Below are 19,709 nucleotides of genomic sequence, written 5' to 3'. Positions count from 1 at the left end.
AGAACTCAGGGTAACCATCAGACCTCCAGGTAGAAGGTATCAATGATAACACGCCCAATGCCTCTTCGAGAACTTCTCCAGTAGGCACAATCAGAGGTAGGGATTGACAAGGTGGGGGTTAAGGTCAAGAGATTCCAGGAAACTACTGAAGTTGTTGCTGAAATGCTGGTTATAGACACAGGTGACAATGGTTAACTCCAAGAGTTTCTGAATTGCTATCTCTTGGTCTTCCTAGTACCTGAAACAGGACAAGTTCCTAATTTTGTGTTAAACAAACATCTTCCCAAGCAATCGCTGTTCTTTTGTTGATGTCACCTACCTTGCACACTCCCTCATTAAAGAATCTATCCATCACACCTCTTTCTCAGAGAGAGGGAGGGCTAGATCTCATGACCTCACTTCTTTAGCCATGGCTGATTGGATCTAGAACAGACTCCTGATTCAAACAGGGCCAATCAGATTCTCAGTTCTGAGCATGTGAAACTGAAACACAGCCACTCGCAGGAGTCCCTGTATGACAATGGAATAAAGTAGACCCAGGACTTCCACTTTTTCACAAAGCAAAAACTGTGGGTCAATGCCAACTCATAGTGAGACCCCAGAGCACAGAACAGAAGGGCCCCTTTGCACTTCCAAAGTTGGGCATCATTATAGGCTCAGAAGGCTCCCCCCCCACCCATGAAGGCTGGTGAAGTCAAACTTCTGATCTTGTAGTTAGCAGCCTAAGGAGCACCCCCAGAGAATAATAAGCAACTCCTCAAAGGGTGATCATCGGTTTGCCATCTGACTCCATGATCCCCTCCTAGGTCTGCACCCCAAGAACAGAAAGCAGTCCAGGGTCATGCATGTCCATGAGAACACTGCTCACAATAGCCATCAACAGAAGGATGGACATTTATGAATGGAGGCCTGATACAAGCTGCAACGTGGACGGGCCTCCAAAACATCACGTGGCGCAAAGGGAGCCAGGCAAAAGAGGTCCGTGCCTCCATTCATATAAACATTCAACGCACATAAAGCCGTCAACGAAAGTCAACTGAGGGTGGGAAGAGGAAGCAATGGAGAAAACCTGCTTCAGTGGTTTCGGAAGAGCTTTACTTTGGGGCCAGGAGAATGCTTTGGATCGATAGACGTGGCAGTGTTACTACGTTATGGGTGCACCAGTCGACATGAAACGTGGCGAAGTTTATGTGATGTGACTTTCACCTCAAAAAGTGATTTTTAAAAAGAGAGAGAGATGAGATTAGACCCACAGATGGATATAGATTTTGTTCTTACTCCTAATTACCTTTTGACTCCCGGTTCTAGTCCTTCATGATGCCTGGCTGCCCCATCTACCCTTAGACTCTGGCAGAAACCCTTCGGTGTAGCCAATCAACCCTTCCCTTTGTCCCTTCAAGCTACTAGCGTGGGTTTCTACAGCTGGGACCTCCACAAGGTGCCGATGAATGAATTAGTGAATAAATGCTCTGGACTCTCCAAAAAGCCAGGGAAGAGGGTTTGTAGGGGCAAGAGACCACAGAGGCAGCCATCAGGGAGGCCGTGATGCAAGAGGTGCCATCGCCCTGCTGAGACAGAACTCCCCTGAGGAAGAAGTAGGGAGATGGCTACGCCGGAGGGACTCCTTCCTGGGCCTGCCAGCGGGGATAACACTGACATTCCTGAGACGAAGGCACGGCCATGGAGAATTCTCACCAGACTGAGAGACCCTCGTGGGAGTCCGCTCACCTGCTCCCTGGCCCTGAAGCTCTGCTCAGATGAATCCAGTACGTCTGCCCATGTCATGACCGCCCACCTGGCTTTTGCAGGCCTTTAACCATCCTCCTGAAAGAGGGTCTGTCCCAGCCCTCTGCCGCCTGTGGTTTCCATTCTGCAGTCAGCCGGCCTCCTTGACCCCTTCCTAGCGGATGGGTTTCTGAGGTAGGTGTGTTCTTGGACAGTCTCCTTGCTTACTGACTTGACAAGAGTGCATCTGCTCCCTCCTGCGTGCCCTCCTCCTCCTCCTCCTCCTCCTCCTCCTCCTCCTCCTCCTCGTTTCTGCCTTTCCCTGCACTTCATGGACAGCGCCCTTGAGATGCTGCCAGACAGCGCAGCTGCTGCTACCACTCCAGAGGAGAGCTTCCGTTTCAGCAGCCAGCCCTGGGTTGTTAAGAAACCGGTTGCTTTTACCTTCAAGACGGTGGAAGGAGCAGAGTTGGCGAGCGTAGCCTGCCCCTGATCAAACCCAGCCCGAGCTAGTGGTGAGACAGACACTTAATCCCTCTGTGCATTGTTTCCGCTTTGTGAAAGGAGCGTGTCCCACGCCTCCCACAGCTCCTGAGCTTGCACGCAAGGAACAAACACAAACAGACACTCTCGCTGCCATCTAGTCGATTCCAACTCAGAGTGACTTCCTAGGACGAGCTAGAACTGCCCCTGGGGCCTCTGAGACGGTAGCTCTTTCCAGGAGGAGAAAGCCTCACCTGCTCATGCAGAGTACCTAGTGGCTTTCAAACTTCTGATGTCCCACTTCGCAGCCCAATGCAAAACCCACTGCACCGCCAAACCAACTCCACCAAACTCACCGCCATCTAGTCCAATTGGAGTCCAAGCCGGTTTCTAGCAACTCGCCGGGGGGTCTGAGGCTGCAACTTATCATAAGAGTAGAAAGTCCAGTCTTTGTTCCATCGGAGCAGCTGGTGGTTTCAAACTGCTAACCATCTGGATCGCAGTCGAATGTATAACCACCACACTACCAGGCCTCCTATACCACCACCAGATTCTTTAAAATGCTTGTTATACCTCCTTTCCATAGAAATCATTTCAACAGAAAAGCATTCCTGGTGATTCACCACAACATGAAAGCACAGCGTGGGCCAGGCTCACGGCAGAGGGCAGAGAGTAAGGTAAGGTCGCAGTCTGAACCAACAGCATGTGCAGTCTGCTTGCGAGGGCTGTCCTGGGCATGTGCAGTGGGACCCCTGGCCCATGCCCATGAAGATGCTCATCAACCCTCCCCCCAGTAGTGACAACCCAATCTGTCTCTAGACATTGCCAGACCGGCTCAGCAGGAGAGAAGATCGCCGTGGGTTTTCACCACTGAGTTAACCGCGATCGGCCTGCACACCCACCAGGAAACCCACGCCGGTCTGCAAACTGAGAAGACGAGACCTAACTGCCTCCATCTTGATTCTCCCCAGACCTTGTCTACTGGAAACCAAAATGGCCACTCAGCTCTTCCAAGAAACAATCCCAGAGAAACAGAGCAGAGTGGGGGTGGGGTGGGTTGCAGCACCAGAAGGCTATTTGTGAGGCCAGCCCAGCAATTGGCTACATGCCCACACTCTGCCTGAAAATCTCCTTCCCAAACTTTTCCAACGCTGCTCCCGGCATTCAGAACCTGACCTTTAGAGCAGCTATCTTCCATGTATGTGTGTGAAACAGAGTCAGACTTTCCTACAGGCCTGTCATGCCTAGTCCTTCAGGGAGGCCAAATGCCAACTGCGGGTGATGGGAATTTCCACACAGGCGCCCGCAGACTCCAGAGCCCCACCCGGGCAACTAAACCCCTCAGGCTCCGAACCCACCCCATCTGCTCTGGCCCTTAAAAGTATTCTTCCTGCTTCCTCCGCCGACTATCATGATCCCAATTCTCCCTTACAAATTCGGCTACACCAGAGGATATACACTGGTACAGATAGGAACTGGAAACACAGGGAATCCAGGGCGAATGATCCCTTCAGGACCAGTGCTGAGAGTGGTGATACCAGGAGGGTGAAGGGAGAGTGGGGTAGAAAGGGGGAACCGATGACAAGAATCTACATATAACCTCCTCCCTGGGGGGTGGACAACAGAAAAGTGGGTGAAGGGAGATGTCGAACAAAATAATAATAATTCATAAATTATCAAGGGTTCATGAGGGAGGGGGAGGGGAAGGGAGGGGCTCACATAGAAATGTTTTGAGAATGATGATGGCAACAAATGTACAAATGTGCTTGACACATGGATGGATGGATGGATGGATGGATGGATGGATGGATGGATGGATTGTGATAAGAGTTGTACGAGCCCCAGTAAAATGTGATTTCTTTAAATTATTCTTCCTTTGCTTCTGTCAACATAGACTTCACTCTGAACATCCTCTGCGGACTTGTCTGTGGGGTATCTCATTAAGCAGAGAATGCCAGAGGAGAGGTAAGTGGGACCACTCCCCTGCCTCCCTGCCTAAGCTTGGTTTTAATAAGTATTTTTGGCATAAGTGAGGCTAGAATAATCTACTCATTGAAATGTTCCAAGTGTCAACTCGGATTGATTGGGCATTGGTGCCATATCATCGCCAGGACACGGTGAGTCAGAGAGAACAGGGCAGATGGGAGTCATTGAGCTCCCCAAGGTCCAGCATGCAAGGATGCAGATTTTCTTCCGGTTAGCAAAGTCTTTCTCTGGAAAACCCAAAAGCAGACATCCGTGAGGCTACTGCTGTGCTGCACACGGCTGAGCCTAGAGCTGAGTGCAAGGCTGCCGAGGCAGAAGCCAGCTGACATCTGTGACAAGGGTGCATTGTTCATTTCAAGCCATTCTTCCGTATTCTGGCAAACAGAGGAATCAACTGTTAGGGCCTCACCGTCTCATCTGTCTTCAGAGCCAACGGAAGTTCTTACCTGTCTATGAAATGCACTTAAAAACTGTCATCTCTATCGAAGGAGGTAACCACCCCCCTCTGGACCACATCTCTGCAGCTTTCTGAAGTGGTTTGGCCCCCTAAGGAGTTAAGGAAGACTTCCAGGAGGAGGAAAATGTGTCTATGTTTTCTCATCCTACGATTCAGCATTTCCAATTAGCTGGTGGTGATAACTTCGTTGTGTTCTCCAGTCCTTCACCCCCATGTCCGCATCACATGCACGAACCGTGCTGGTACAGTGCTTAAGCACTCAGCTACTATCCAAAAGGTTTGCCCAAAGCAGCTCCTCCGCGGGAGGAAGATCTAGCGTTCCACTTATGGGGCAGTTCTACTCTGTCCTAGCATGTCACTCTGACTCAGAATTGACTTGAGAGCAGTCAATTCAATATATATAAAACATAGGGGAAAGCACATTCACTCATACTGCAATTTGAAATTAAGACGAAAGACAACTGATTTTCTTAATCACTCAGCTACTACAACCAATACATCCTTAAAATATCCGGAGAGGGTCCAAAGGATAGCTCCTCTCCAAACCAAGATTCCAATAACATCACCAGCCATGGTAGCTCCTTCTCACAGCCCACCCAGCCAGCCCTTTCCCTTCTCATTCTCCCCACCTCAAGCCCCGCCCCCCCCCCCCCACACACACACAGTCCCAGAGAGAGGATATAACCAAGGCAGGACCACAGGACCCCTCCATGAGTAAGACGTGGACACAGGACTTTCTTCCTCTTCTTTCTAGTTTGCGGTGCTAGCTGACAGCTGAGAGTACCTACTATGTGAAGGAGAAAGCGAGGCTTACCCAGAGACAGAGACAAACACCAAGAACCAGAGCTGAAGTGGCCAGGAGCAGCAAAGCCCTGGTACTGCATGAGACCCTGGATCCTGTCAAGTCCAAGCTCCCCAGTAAAGCCTTGCTATGATTTCATTACAGGAACCAAACCCCTCTTTCTTATTTACATGGGCTTTGATCCCTGTGGCAGTTATATAATCTGGTGTCAACTTGGGGAGGGGTGGAATCTAGCCTGTCAATCAGGTAACGGATTGATGACCTCATATGGAGGCACCGCGGAGATGAATGGCTCACAGGAGGCCACATACACACAGACCCTCTGCTTCTTCTTCTTCCTGCTGACAAGACACATGGAGCTACGCTAGAGCCCTGGAACTGGAGAAGGCACATGGAAACCCTGCCACGTTGAGATGCTTCCACTGCCACTGGATCCACAAGACTTCCCACCCACTGGCCTGTCATCTTCCTGCATTTGGCATCATTGGATGTGTTGCGTGAGCCTGAAGAGGAATTTATAGATTGGTGTCACACATATGGGCTAATACCGGACTTATGGACTTGCTCTGGACTGGGCTGGGATGTTTTCTGCCATATTCAATTGCTCTTTTGTATAAAGCTCTTTCTTACACACATAGGAGTCTCCCTGGATTTGTTTCTCTGGTCAACCCGGACTAACACAATGCTCTACACAATTATTACATCATTTTCATCATCCTCCAGTATAAGGTCGGTCCTTGGGAATGGCACCACCTCACTGAAACGCATTTGCGGTTCTGTTATCACAATTGGTGATGATGATGAAAAGTAGCAACCAAGTCAGGATCTCCTAGTATGTCTTATCAGTTGAACTGCAAGCAATAGAATAGAACACCAAACCACCGGTGTCTTAAACACTTCGGGGTTTATTTTCCACATGACAAGTTGTCCAGAGACAGGCCATTGTCGGTGCTGATGTGGCTGCTCAGAGATGGCAGAGCCCATGCCTCCATGTGTGTCTGGGCTGAGTCTTCATGGCTGATACAGCTGCAGAGATCACACCTGCATTCAAGGCCGGATGGAGAAGGAAAGGGCACTGCTAGTGATGTGTGCTCGTTGGATTAAGGAAACAAACACTTTCCCAGAATCCTCTGTACATCCCGTTGGGTTTCACGAGCCAAATGCTTGAGAAAGAGAAGACGTTATGGGACATCATCAGAGCACTGGAGAAGGTGCAACCACTAAAAGACCTTTGGGCTACCCTTAAGTTCTCACTGGCTGTCACTGGGTCCTGTAAGAGTCACTTGTACGGATGCTCCACAATCAACCTTGTCCAAAGTGTGGCTTGTAGGCTCTTGGCTCTAAGGATATTTGACTTGTGGCGGATGGGACTCTTGTGCAGAAATTATTCATGCTCCTCCCTCTGCTTTGGCAGGGAGCAGACTTCCTTCCCAGCTCGTTGATGTTGGGTTTGCCCATAGGACCTGCCTTGAATCCAGTGGAATATTACTGGACTGGATGAAGCCGAAGAGTGTGGTTTGGCATGACAGTTGGCATCCGATCCCTCATGCGGAGCAGATCAAGGTCAGGGTGGTCGCTGATCAGAGGAGCATGATGGGAAGCCGCCTGAAAATATCTAACCCCCACTTGCAGCCGACAGCCTACCACCAAAAGCCTGACCAATGCCCAGCCCAGACCCAGAACATTGCAGACAGCCTCTGGATATATGAGGGAGACAAGGTACTGAGTTTTAAGGTACTGAGTTCTGGGACCGTTTTTTCGACAGAATTCATGCAGCAGTAGCTGCCCAACATATGGGCGCTCCATTTATATTCGAGTTTCACGGACAGCTGAGTTTGGACCCTGCTGGGCTAAGCAACATGAAAAAATACTTTTTTTAACTGCTGTAAGAGTTAAATCCATAATGAGCATCACTTGCTGATACGCATCGTGGGCCCCAGGACAAGAGTATCTAATGTGTCCGGTCTCAAGCTGATTTGCCTGGAAACCCCTCTGGGGAGCATTGTTAGCCTGGACACACCTTGGAATGGCTGATGTTGAGAGATCCACGGCTTCTCAGGCTGCATCAGAGTCAAATGCAAGGAGCCAGGAAGAAGGTCTAGAGAGAAGACAGATCTGAGTAGGAACTAGCAGTAAGACCTCCACTCCGCGGCTCAGGCTTCCTTCCACCAGCTGTCAGTCCTCAAGTGGCGGCAGCTGCATTTAACTGTCAGCAGACACCCCTCCTCCTGCAGGTGCTCCATCACCTTCTCAGCAGGAGATAAAGTCAACTCATCACTCGCTTCCCAAGGGAACAATCTTCATCCCTGGGCTCTCAGAATGGAATCCGGGTTTTCGGAGAGAGGGGAATGGCAGTTGTGCAAATGAAAGGAGAAGATAATAATAAAGACAATACAGAAGTATGGTCCACCTTGACCTTGAAAACTCAAAATGAGAATCAATAAGTCATATGTTGACATTGTCTCAAACTCATCAAGAATCTTCAGATGGCTTTAGAGTGGATTCTCTGCCATTGTGATAGGCCAGAAATAGAAATGATCACATAACCCTTGTGAAAAGCCATTTAGTTCACAACAGGTCCACTTAGGCTTCTTAGGCTGCTTGCCGATGACCTTGCCCCACTTCTGCACACATGGGTAATATGGGCGAATGCTAGATCCAGTGCAATTTCCTACGTGGGATGCTATTGATATCCATGCATATTTTTGGTTAGCCATGCACAAGTGAGGAAAATATCTGAAAACTGCCTGTGTACAACTAATCTGTAAAGATGATTCATTAAAGATACAGTTGAGAATTACACAAAAATTCAGACATATGAAGAGCTAGTAACCTATATGCACCAAAACATAAGGCATAAGTCTTCCTGGGCTTTTAAAACATGTGTTATCTACCGCGTTGTTTTGTTTTCCCCTCTGCCCCCATCTCATGGGTAAATATGAGAGTGAGGCTATGAAGAAGAAGGCAAACAAGCAAACAAAAACACCTATATCCATTTAGAAAGGGGAAAAATCAAGTTACTCTACTTCCTGTGGTTATAGTCCCTTATCCTACAGCCTCAATTCAACCCATCAAGCCAAAACCAATCCCATTGCAGCTGTATTGATTACAACTCACAGCAACCCAACAGGCCAGAGCAGAGCTGCTCTCCAGGGTTCCCAAGACCTTCCGTCTGTGTGGGAGCAGAATGCCATGCCTTGCTCCCACAGAGTGGCTGGTGGATTTGGACATGCGAACACTGCGGTGAGCATCCAATGCTTAACTCACCGGAGCACCGGGCCTCCTTCTCCAAATGATAACCCATGAAAAATAAGAGAGCTGCCTCAAGAGTCAGTAGAGTTTCTATTGTCAATCATCTCTCCTCTTCACAAAGACCTGATGGGCAAGGTCAATATGCCCAAACACCCCACATCACTGTACAGCTATTATACTGAGAGCAGGGACTATGGGACCATGCCATGCCAGCCAACGAATAAGCTGCCCATCCCAAGGAGAAAACAATGGCGCCAAAAGTTCCGACGTGGACGGGGAGAGGAGTAGGTGGTAGGGGGGAAAGGGGGAGCCAACAAACGCAAGGACTAAGGAACAACAAGATATCTGAAATCGATGGTGAGGAGGGCATAGAATGCCTGGTGGGGTTCAATCAAGTGCAATGTCGCCCAGAGGATGTACAGTGAGCCAAATGAAGGCCGAACATGATAGTGGGACAGGAGGAAAGTAAAAAGGAAATAGAGAAAAGAACTAGGGGGCAAAAGACATTTATAAAGGTATAAACATAGGCATGTACATATGTAAATATATTAATGTGTAACAATAGGGATATAGGTCTAGGTACATATATTTATAGGTTACGTAAGTATCTTAAGAACAACATTCCTCTAGTTTAGCAGTTCTCAACCTGTGGGTCACGACCCCTTTGGGAGTAGAACGACCCTTTCACAGGGGTCACCTGATTCATCACAGTAGCAAAATTACAGTTATGAAGTAGCAACAAAAATAATTTTATGGTTGGGGGGGTCACCACAACATGATGAACTGTATTAAAGGGCCGTGGCATTAGGAAGGCTGAAGAGCCACTGCTCTAGTTCTTTAATGCTTCCTCTATCCCCCCAATATTATGACCCCAGTTCTACCTTACAAATCCACTAGACCAGAGCATGTACACCGGTACAGATAAGAGCTCTCGACACACAGAATACAGGACAGATAAACCCCTCGGGACTAATAATGAGAGTAATGATGCCATGAGAGTAGGGGAAGGAGGGGAGAGAAGGGATAGAAAAGGGGAACTAAGCGCAATGATCAACATACAACCCACCCACCCACCCAGAAATCGGGGTATGGTTCCAGCCGGCTTACCATGGACTTGAAGGTTCCAAACAACCCTGTATGTCCTCTAGGACAGCGGTTCTCAACCTGTGAATCGTGACCCCTTGGGGGTTGAAGGACCCTTTCACAGGGGTCGCCTGATCCATCACAGTAGCAAGATTACAGTGATGAAGTAGCAATGAAATAATGTCATGGTTGGGGAGTCACCACCACATGAGGAAGTGTATGAAAGGGTCACGGCCTTAGGAAGGTTGAGAACCGCTGCTCTAACACAAGCAGGTTTCTGCACACCTTCCCTGAGACATGGGTTTTTGTCATTAGGTGCTGCCTCCGCCTCACAGTGACTCTGTGTACGGCACAGTGCACACTGCCCAGTCCTGCACCATCTTCACAGTCATTGGCAGGTCTGAGCCCCTGGCTGCAGCCACGGTGACCATCCATCTCCTCGAGGGTCTTCCTCTCTTTCACCGACCTTCTGCTTCACCGGGTCTGATGTCCTGTTCCAGGGACAAGTGCCTCTGATAAAATGACCAATATACATGAGCCAAAGCTGCATTGTTCCCTTTACCAGATCATGTGCACTTTAAACTCCACTGCCATGAAATCACGGAGGGGAAGTGCTCCTGTACCACTGTGTGCTGGGGGTGAGGCCCCTGCACTAGAGAGCATCCAGTGCACGGAACCGTGGAGATCCTATTGGACAGCGGCTGATGTCTTCTCACCTCTGTCCAAGGTGGATCTGCTTTCTGTTTCCCTTCACATCGTATAGTTTGAACCGGTCGAGAAGATTTATGTTTAGGTCAGCAAACCCTCATAACCGCACTATCTCCTGGTGGGACTGGATGTGCGGACGCAATCTGCTTTTTGGAAAGACAGAACAATCAAGGGCACCATACCTCATTTGCATTCTTTCTGTAATTGCTCCCATAAAATGATTCCAAAAATTTGTTTTTCATAAAATATTTTCTTAAAATTTGTTTCATTAAAAATTTCCCATAGTCAAAGAAGCACACCAGCCTGTGTGATCATGAGGTGTTGAAGGGATCAGACATCAAAGAACAAAAACATCATATCATTGTGTGCTCGCCTCCCCAATATGATCGCTGAAGACAAATGTGTGCATAAGCAAATGTGGTGAAGAAAGCTGATGGTGCCCAGCTATCAAAAGATATAATCTAGTCTTAAAGACTAGAAGGCAAACAAGCAGCCATCTAGCTCAGAAGCAACAAAGCCCACATGGAAGAAGCACACCGCCTATGTGATCACGAGGTGTCAAAAGGATGAGATATCAGGCATCAAAGAACAAAAAAATTAAATAATTGTGAATGAGGTGGGGAGTGCAGATTGGGCAACTGGACATCCCCTTACAGAAGGGTTATGGGGAGGAGACGAGCCAGTCAGGGTGCAGTATAGCTCTGATGAAACATACAACTTTCCTCAAGTTCCTAAATGCTTCCTCCCCCCACACTATCATGATCCTAATTCTACTTTACAAATCTGGCTAGACCAGAGGAGGTACACTAGTACAGATAGGAACTGGAAACACGGGATCCAGGAGAGATGTTCCCTTCAGGACCAGTGCTGAGAGTGGTGAAACAGGGAGGGTGGAGGGATGAGGGGTGGGAAGGGGGAGCCAGTTACAGAGATCTACATAACTTCCTCTCTGGGGGGAGGACAACAGAAAAGTAGTTGAAGGGAGACGTCGGACAGTGTAAGATATCACAAAATAAAAATAATTTATAAATGATCAAAGGTTCATGAGGGAGGGTCTTGGGAGGGAGGGAGAAATGAGGAGCTGATACCAAGGGCTCAAGTAGAAAGCAAACATTTGAGAATGATGAGGGAAACAAATGTACGAATGTGCTTGACACAATGGGTGGATGGATGGATGGATGGATGGATGGATGGATGGATGGATGGATGGATGGATGGGTGGATGGATGGGTGGATGGATGGATGGATGTGTGGGTGGATGGATGTGTGGATAGATGGATGGATGGATGGATGGATGGATGGATGGATGGATGGATGGATGGATGGATTGTGATAAGAGTTGTATGAGCCCCCAATAAAATGATTTAAAAATTTTTTCCCATAGTCTTTCGTCTGAAAGACGAAGTTGGATAAATGATGACATATACTCCGATTGCCTGTGTCATGCTCCACTTGTAAACCCTTGACAGCACAAAACCCATTGCTAGGAATGGTAGATTCCTAATATCTTAGGGTAGAAGAGGGTCCCAATCTCAATGTTTAAGAAGAGCATTTATTGAGTCTTCAAGGGGACCAGGACAACACAGAGCCATCAACACCTCATCTGAATGAAGGAGGCCATTAACACAGGCCATAATGGCATCTGAGGATACAGGCAGGACACTAGTTTAATAAGGCAAGGGACAAAGGCAATTAACTGCCACAAATTCATCACTGGTGGCAGATCAATACATCACACTTACAGGTGGGACTACAGAATCAGAACCAGGGCCATGATTGGGACCTCTACATTATATTAGATAGAAGAACTTACAAGATTTGTCCAGGGCCCTTCACCAAGGCAGTGTGGGCAGGACTCCTGACAAGTCAATCTTCTGTACTGTCCCCAGGACAGTGATCTCCAGCCAGGACACGTAGGTAAGCCCCCAAAAGACTGTCCCTCCCTGGGCTGGCTGGAGAGTGGGAGGTGATCCGCCGTTCCTGTGAATTCTGCCGGAGGGCAATCCAGTCCTTGCTCAATGATCAGAAGGAATTCCCTGGCGGCTTCATCTGCTTGAGGACCCTGCAAGCAGGTTTGAAACTTCCAGTCACCCAGAGCCTTCTGCAACAGGGTGCTCAGAATCTAAGCTGGAATACACTAAGAAGAAAACTCCTACTTAAACTAAATCCCTGTCTTTATGGTAATGGATTTTATTTTATTTTTATTAATCACTTTATTGGGGGGGGGGCTCTTACAAATCTTACAACAATCCATCGTTCAATAGTATTAGGCACACTTGTACCTATGTTGCCATCAACATTTCCCAAACCTCAATCACATTCTAAATCATCGACCAAAAGTTCGCATTCTTTATACAAAGTATGACTTCCTTTTATGCTAAGATTCTATCCAGAACACAGTGATCCTCTCAAAAGGCAATAAGCATAACAGGCGAGACCTTAGGCATTTTGTGCTAAGCTCCTGATTGGACGCTTTTGACCTAGTTTTTGGACGCTTTTGACCTATGCAGCCCTTGGAGACCCGGTCCCTGTGCTCTATATAGTCTCCCGGGACTTTAAAGTTTGTTCTTTTGCGGCACAAGGCATACTCCACAGGCCACACCAGCAGGACTTAATATGGAAAACCCACTAAGGGAACTGGCTTTACCCCCACTGACCTGTGGTCGCAGCAGATGACTCAAGGACAGAGAACTGATGGACACTGGATTCGGTTCGAATCCCTCGCCTTGAGGGGCCCGATGAGTGGTGTCTGGAACTACCATCTACTTAGTATCTTAATGCCCTCCCTGCCTCGTTAGGACATGCATGAAGCTGGTAGGCGTGGCCCTGCTGTTATGAACGAATGTTATTGGAAGAGCCGCCCTATGACCAACCCCAATGTTTGAGTCAACAGTGTCCAGTCGCTTAAGAGTTTAATCTGTGCCACACAACCACTCATGCATTGCAGCTCATAGCTGGCCTCTATTCATAGAATTTCCCTTTCTCAACAGTGTTTTAAATCCTGTATCACTGGCTAAAGTAATGACTTTATCAGTGTGTGGTGGTTATACATTTGGCTGCTAACCCAAGGTCAGCAGTTTGAAACCACCAGCCAGTTCTGCAGGGGAAAGATTAAGCTTTCTACTCTTGGGATGATTACAGGCTCTGAGACTCCCAGGGCCAGTTCTTCCTGCCGTGCAGGATTGCTATGAGTCAGCATTTGGCTGATGGCAGTGAAAGTGATACCCCAGTGGAATGGATGATAATGCTCTCTAACATAAAATGACAATGAAGTACCTAAGGTGAACAGGTATACATGTAAACCCTAGATACAAGAATAGGTTTTGGGTTGCACTTAATTCTAGCCCCAATCTAAGAACTATTAGTTCTTATGACATGGTCCAGCTTGATACTCGCCCGTCATGAAGGGATCACTGAAGATATGGGCGCTACAGTCAACTGTGAACAAGAAACTAGATGGGGCCCAGCTATCAGAAAGAATTGTGTCTGGGGTCTTAAAGGCTTGTTTTCAAACAAGCAGCCATCTAAGTGAAGCATCAACCAAGTCCACAAGGAAGAAGCACACCAGCCCGTGGGGTCCAAGGATTGTAAATAATGGAACCTAAATCTAAAGAGGAAATGGCATCAGAGGTTACCCTGTGAACACCTGGATGGGCTATATTGACAGTGGAAGGTTATGGATGACAGTGGAAGCCCAACATCCAGTTACAGGGTCCCCACGTAGATTGAACCTCTGGGGAATGCCCTCTGACGAGCATTGAGAGGTGTGAGAGGCCTTGGGATAAGACACAGAGCATTGTAAAGTTGATTACGGCAGACGTGGGTAGGTCAAAATGTAATATCATCTGCTCTCTCTTTTGACCCAGTTTAAAGCTGTTTCCATGTATTTAAAAAAAGTGAAGGGGAAATACATGTGGATTACACCCCTCTGGTCATGGGCCAGTGATGTGCATCACCCTGCTAGCCTGCAGAGTGCACTGGGATGTGGATTACGCCCCTCTGGTCATGGGCCAGGGATGTGCATCACCCTGCTAGTCTGCAGAGTGCACTGAGATGTGGATTGTCACAGATGCAGATAGGTTAAAAGTTAGCACCCCATCATGTGATCTCCCTTATGATCCATTTAAATGTGTTCCAGTTTTTAATATTATTTTCTGCTTTCTTTTCTACTGAGGTTTTTATCTGTTTTACTTGGCTATTCTTGTTAGTTTTTGTTTTTAATATTCTTTCTGTATGCGACATCCAGGACAGACGAATCTGTAGAGACAGTAAATGGATGAAATGTTTCCTTGGGGGTGTGGTAGTTTGGGGAAAATGGGGGGCTAATAAGGATGAGAACAAGAAAGAAGGCATGTTCTCAAACTGACTATGGTGATGAGTGTACAGCTCTTCTTGATGTGATTGGACTATTGAATTGCAGGACATGTGAAGCACAGCCAACAAGAGTGCTGAAACAAACGAGATGTTAGGCTCTGAGGAAGCCCACGAGAACTGCCAGGGGACATCGGATATTTCTGTCTGAAGTGGCGAGGCCCGGAGCAGAGGCACCCCAGGCCAAGGCAAGGAGACCCTGAGACTAAACAGAGGAGGGGCTCTGAGACCCTGGAATCAGGAGGCAGAACTGTGGGCTGGCTTCCAGGTGCATGGAGACAGAGGCCCAGGAACTAGGAGGCTGGGAGGTGGAGGACTGGAGAGACACCTGGCTGCTGGCTGAGGAGAAGAGTTGCCCTGGTCCAATGACGTATCTGATCTTGGCTTGTGGGGGCCTACTGGCTTCCCTGATAAAATAGCCCTTCCAGGGGCAAGGGAAGAAGATCTTAGGCTTTGCCCTGGCCTAAACCAAGGTCTGTCTTGCCAGTGATGAGCGTTGGCAAGGTGCTTATCCTCTCTACATTTGCACCTGCTCTTAAACTGCAGAAATCCCTAGTCTTCCCAGACGGCTGAGATGCAGACTGAAGGCAGTGCTGTGTGCAAAGCTCTAATGTCAAGGCTGCTAGGGAGCCTCAGGAGACGTCTGCTGGCAGCAGTGGCTGTGCCGAGGGGGAAGAATGACAGCTGTTCCCAAACACGAATTCATGTTATTTGACCTAATCCCACTTCTTGGCAAACAGAAAGCCTCATGGTGGAACTCTCTAGTGTTCGCCCATCATCTGTTTTGCCTTTTTTTCCCTGGAATGAAGATAAGACTACATGTCCCATCCCGTTGGACACTTTCAGTCCACGGAACTGAAGAGCCGAGATGTCGTCTCCAGACTCTTCCCTGCCGTTGTCCCTGTGAAGTCACATGTCAACCTGCAGGAAGCCTCGATGCTTGAGTCGCTTCGTGGAGCAAAGCTTCTCTGGAGACCGAGCTGACCGGCTTCAGACCTTCCTTAAGCAAGAAACAACCCCCTGATTGTCGAGCCACAAATATTTAAGAGCTGTGGATGCTGCAGAAACTATCCCGACCAAGAGACACTCAAATAGCCCCGAGGGAGATGCTAACATCAGGTACTCCTGCTCCTTGGGCGTGAAGAAGCAGTGGTCGGTTATTTCAGCATGACTTGCTTTCTGTGAATCTGAACTTTGGTTCGTTGTGATGCATTACAACACAAGTCAAACTGACATTTCAAATTTTCAGTGCTTCTTTTGACTTTACTTTTTTAAAAATAATTTTATTGCGGGGCTTGTACAACTCTTATCACAATCCATCCATCCATCCATGTTTCAAGCACATTCATACATTTGTTGCCATCATCATTCTCAAAGTATTTGCTTTCTACTTGAGCTCTTTGTATCAGCTCCTCATTTCCCCCTCCCTCCCTACCCCCTTCCTCATGAAACCTTGATAATTTATAAATTATTATTATTATTGTGTCATACCTTACACTGTCCAATGTCTCCCTTCACCCACTTTTCTGTTGTCCGCCCCCCAGGGAGGGGGTTAAATGTAGATCCTTATAATCGGTTCCCTCTTTCTACCCTACCTTCCCTCCACTCTCACCACTGGTCCTGAGGGGTTCATCTGTCCTGCATTCTCTGTGCCTTAACTGTGTTGTAACCTTGGAGAGGAATTAAATGTACTTTGCTTCCACTTAGCACACAGATTAGCATTCGTGGGGCTTTCACAGGGTCACATGTCACTTGACTATGCATCACCCATGCTGTCCAAGACACCTGGTGGTCACAGGAGGGTCCCAAAAAGAACAGCGCTGGGCCCCGGGGCCCCTCGAGCCTTCAAGGCTTCCAAGAGAACAACATGGTCCAGGGCAATTTGGGGTCTTACTCAGCTCTCAACCAAGCGGGCTCTAATGCAATGCACAAGCCCTTTGAAATATTCTCAGAAAGAACAAAAGGATTTTGTGTGTCATTAGAAATCACCACAATGTGTTTTCCCCTCGATTTACATTAGATCGTTGTGACACGTAAGACACCTGGCTTGATTCATCAGGTACTTTTCTGACAAAGCGCACCTATGATTAGAGACCTGTAATCAAAACATCATAAGGATGAAGAGCACAAATTTGAAGTAATATGGTTTTAGAGAATCACTTTCAAAATGTCCATGCTGTGTGTATCATTCCTAAACTGCTTTACCTGTCTTCCAAACATTTCCACGGAAGGAGAGAATGACACGCTGCAGTGACAGGTTTGTAAGGGTTTAGTGAACCAGCCACGTTAGAAAGAAAGCAGACAACAGGGAAGAGCGTTCATTGGCTGTGGGAGAGAAGGACAACTTTCTGTTCCAACCACCGTCCACATGTCCACACGGGAAACCCAGCACTGCTCCGTCAGAGAGCAAAGGGATGCGGTGGCAGCGTCCCCAGCTTACAAGGAGGAGCAAGGAGCAGATTCTACACACAGATCCCAGTGCTCCCGTGGACACTTGGAAGCCAAAGGATGATAGGAAAACAGATGGAGGGTCCCCAGGTGACCCCAAGAAAGACAGAATGCTTCCTTAGAGCAAGGCCAAGGATCAGAGAGTCACTTCCCCAAACGCGCCGCTCTTGGGCCAATACTGAGCCCCTGTGGGTTTCTGAGACTCCAGTGCAGTCCACATTAGAGTGACCCCTATCTATCTCGAAGACACTAAGTGGTACCTGGGATGTGTCAGGCAGATGGCTCAGCACTGCGTACTTCCCTTCCGTTCGCACGTCCCTAACCGGCAAGAAGGACGGAAACTGGGATGGACGGAAGGTATGTCTGACTCTCACTTCCCTTTGGACAATGCAGTGTCTCAACAGTCTCCGAGCAGGTAGGATTTGAAAACAGGAACCAGCTGTGACTGGCAGGAAACCAGGGGGAGGAGGGTCCGGCTGCTAAGCAGGCCTCTGACGGAAGGCACCAGAACAGTCACGTCACAGCACGGAGCCGTCACAAGGAGTGCTGTTGGCAGCCCAGGAGAGGCAGAGGTCCTCCAGGATGAGGCTGGAAAGCTGACGCAGGCCTTCCATGGAAGGTGCTTGTAGACTCATCCATGGATGCCCACTTTGTCCTGAAGGTAATGTGCATGGCCCGAGGCCTTTCAAACGGGAATGGGACCATCAGCTAGACAGTCAGAAAGCAACACCTGCTACAGTGGGGAGGGCAGAGAAAGGAACAGCAAGAATGTGCTTGGCACCAAGCCGGTGTTTCGTTCATATTGAGTGAGCGGAGGCAGAAATGACCAGGCTGAGATTGGCCAGGCAAAATACACAAACCTGTTCTACACAATGCAACTTGATACTGCTCAGTTTGCTCCCAAGGAAACAAACTCCATGGGGTCCAGCAGCAGAAGGAAGTGGTTCTGCTGGAGCTTCCACACCCAATCCATTCACTGGTCACATGTGCGGTGAAAGTGCCTAGTCTTGCCCAAAGTAACCATCCTCTTCTATTCAGAGGTACGGACCTCTGAACCCCTGCTGCCAGGACTGGAGAAAGAAAACAAAGTTAACCGGTTGGCAGACACCCGTTAGGCAGTGAGCAGCTACTCCCCCATCCTCTGCAGGGTCCACGGGGTTTGGGGGCACCTTTTAGAAAAAGGGAAAATCACAAGCTATCACTTCATACTTCCTTGCTTCCTCTAGCGCCCATGTCAGACACCGGGACCGCGTCCTCGCTGCCGACCTCCCCTCTGCACCGCTCCAGCCTCTCGGGGAGGGGCGGAGGCCGAAGCCCAGAGGCGACGCATCACCTACCTGATTCTCCTCATGGGACACTCTCATCTGCTCCTTGAGGACCGACATCCGGGCGGCCTCCTCCTTCCTCAGCACCCTCTCCTTCTTGAGCTCGGGGCTCCAGAAGGTCTTGATGCTGTTCATGGACGAGCCCAACTTACTGTCCTTGATGTCCAGCTCTTTGCGGAGGAGCTCGTTCTCCCGCTGGAGCTCCCTGAGCTGCGCGTGGAAATCCAACACGCTGCTGTCCCGCACCTGCCTCAGCACGGAGGGGGCCTGGTGGTGGTGGTGGTGGGAGGAGGTCAGACCCCCGTGCTGGTCTGTGTAGGAAAGGACGTCTGTGTGGGACAGCCCGGCAGACGCAATGTTGGGACTGCTCCCCATGGCGGTCACGCGGCCTCCGTACACGGCTCGGTTCGTGGCCCTCCCCAGGGTCATGGTGCCCTTGGGATACGCCGTGGAGGCCACGCCCTCGTGGTCGCTCAGATACATAGGTCCCGACGTGGCATAGGCCGCGTTCAGGGACTGGATATTTTCCATGGACAGCGTCTTGCCCGTCCCTCCCCCTCCCCCACTGCTGGTTCTTCGGTGGCCCAGCCGAGGGGACCTTGGCAAGCGAGGCGACCTGGAAGGGCTGCCTTCCAGGTTACCGAGGGCTCTGGCGCTGCCGTACATCTTCCTTCTGTTACCAGGTGCCGCAGAAGAGAAGAAACGCTGTCCTCGGTGGGAGAGGAAGTCAATCGTTCCACTGGGGGCCACAGTGCTCACTGCCTTCTGTGCATAGTTTGTACCCGGGAAGGACTCCAATCAGAGATCTGCAAAACAGGAAGGGCGATAATTCAGAACACGCTGCTTCAGAACTCTGACGATAATGGCTAGTGTTTTAAGATGTAGGCAGGTAGGTACATCACCCTTAGAAAGAAAAGCAGCTCCCACATTATACCTATGGTGTGGAGAGATTCTGCAAATCCCCAACACCCCCTAAGCCTTCATGCATACTCAGGGACATGAGATGCTCCCTTCTCGTTAGGAAAACGGAGCTCAGCATTCTGGTTTGCACAAACTAAGAATCTGGAGC

The 19,709-nt window shown here is 48.9% G+C and overlaps 1 protein-coding gene across 1 annotated transcript in view; it reads right to left on the bottom strand.

Moving 5' to 3' along the window:
- The window catches only part of ERC2 (ELKS/RAB6-interacting/CAST family member 2), a 763,082-nt gene extending 743,689 nt beyond the window's left edge, over positions 1–19,393 (bottom strand). Inside the window, exon 1 of the mRNA XM_075550919.1 lies at positions 18,653–19,393. Coding sequence (XP_075407034.1) covers positions 18,653–19,306 — 654 coding nt within the window. The 5' untranslated portion in view covers positions 19,307–19,393. The remainder of the gene's footprint in view (positions 1–18,652) is intronic.
- Positions 19,394–19,709: the final 316 nt, after the last annotated feature.

This window comes from Tenrec ecaudatus, chromosome 5, assembly GCF_050624435.1.
Source record: "Tenrec ecaudatus isolate mTenEca1 chromosome 5, mTenEca1.hap1, whole genome shotgun sequence".
Lineage (NCBI taxonomy): Eukaryota > Metazoa > Chordata > Mammalia > Afrosoricida > Tenrecidae > Tenrec > Tenrec ecaudatus.
The sequence above is the reverse complement of the archived record's forward strand: the minus strand, read 5'-3'. Positions and strand labels throughout refer to the sequence as shown.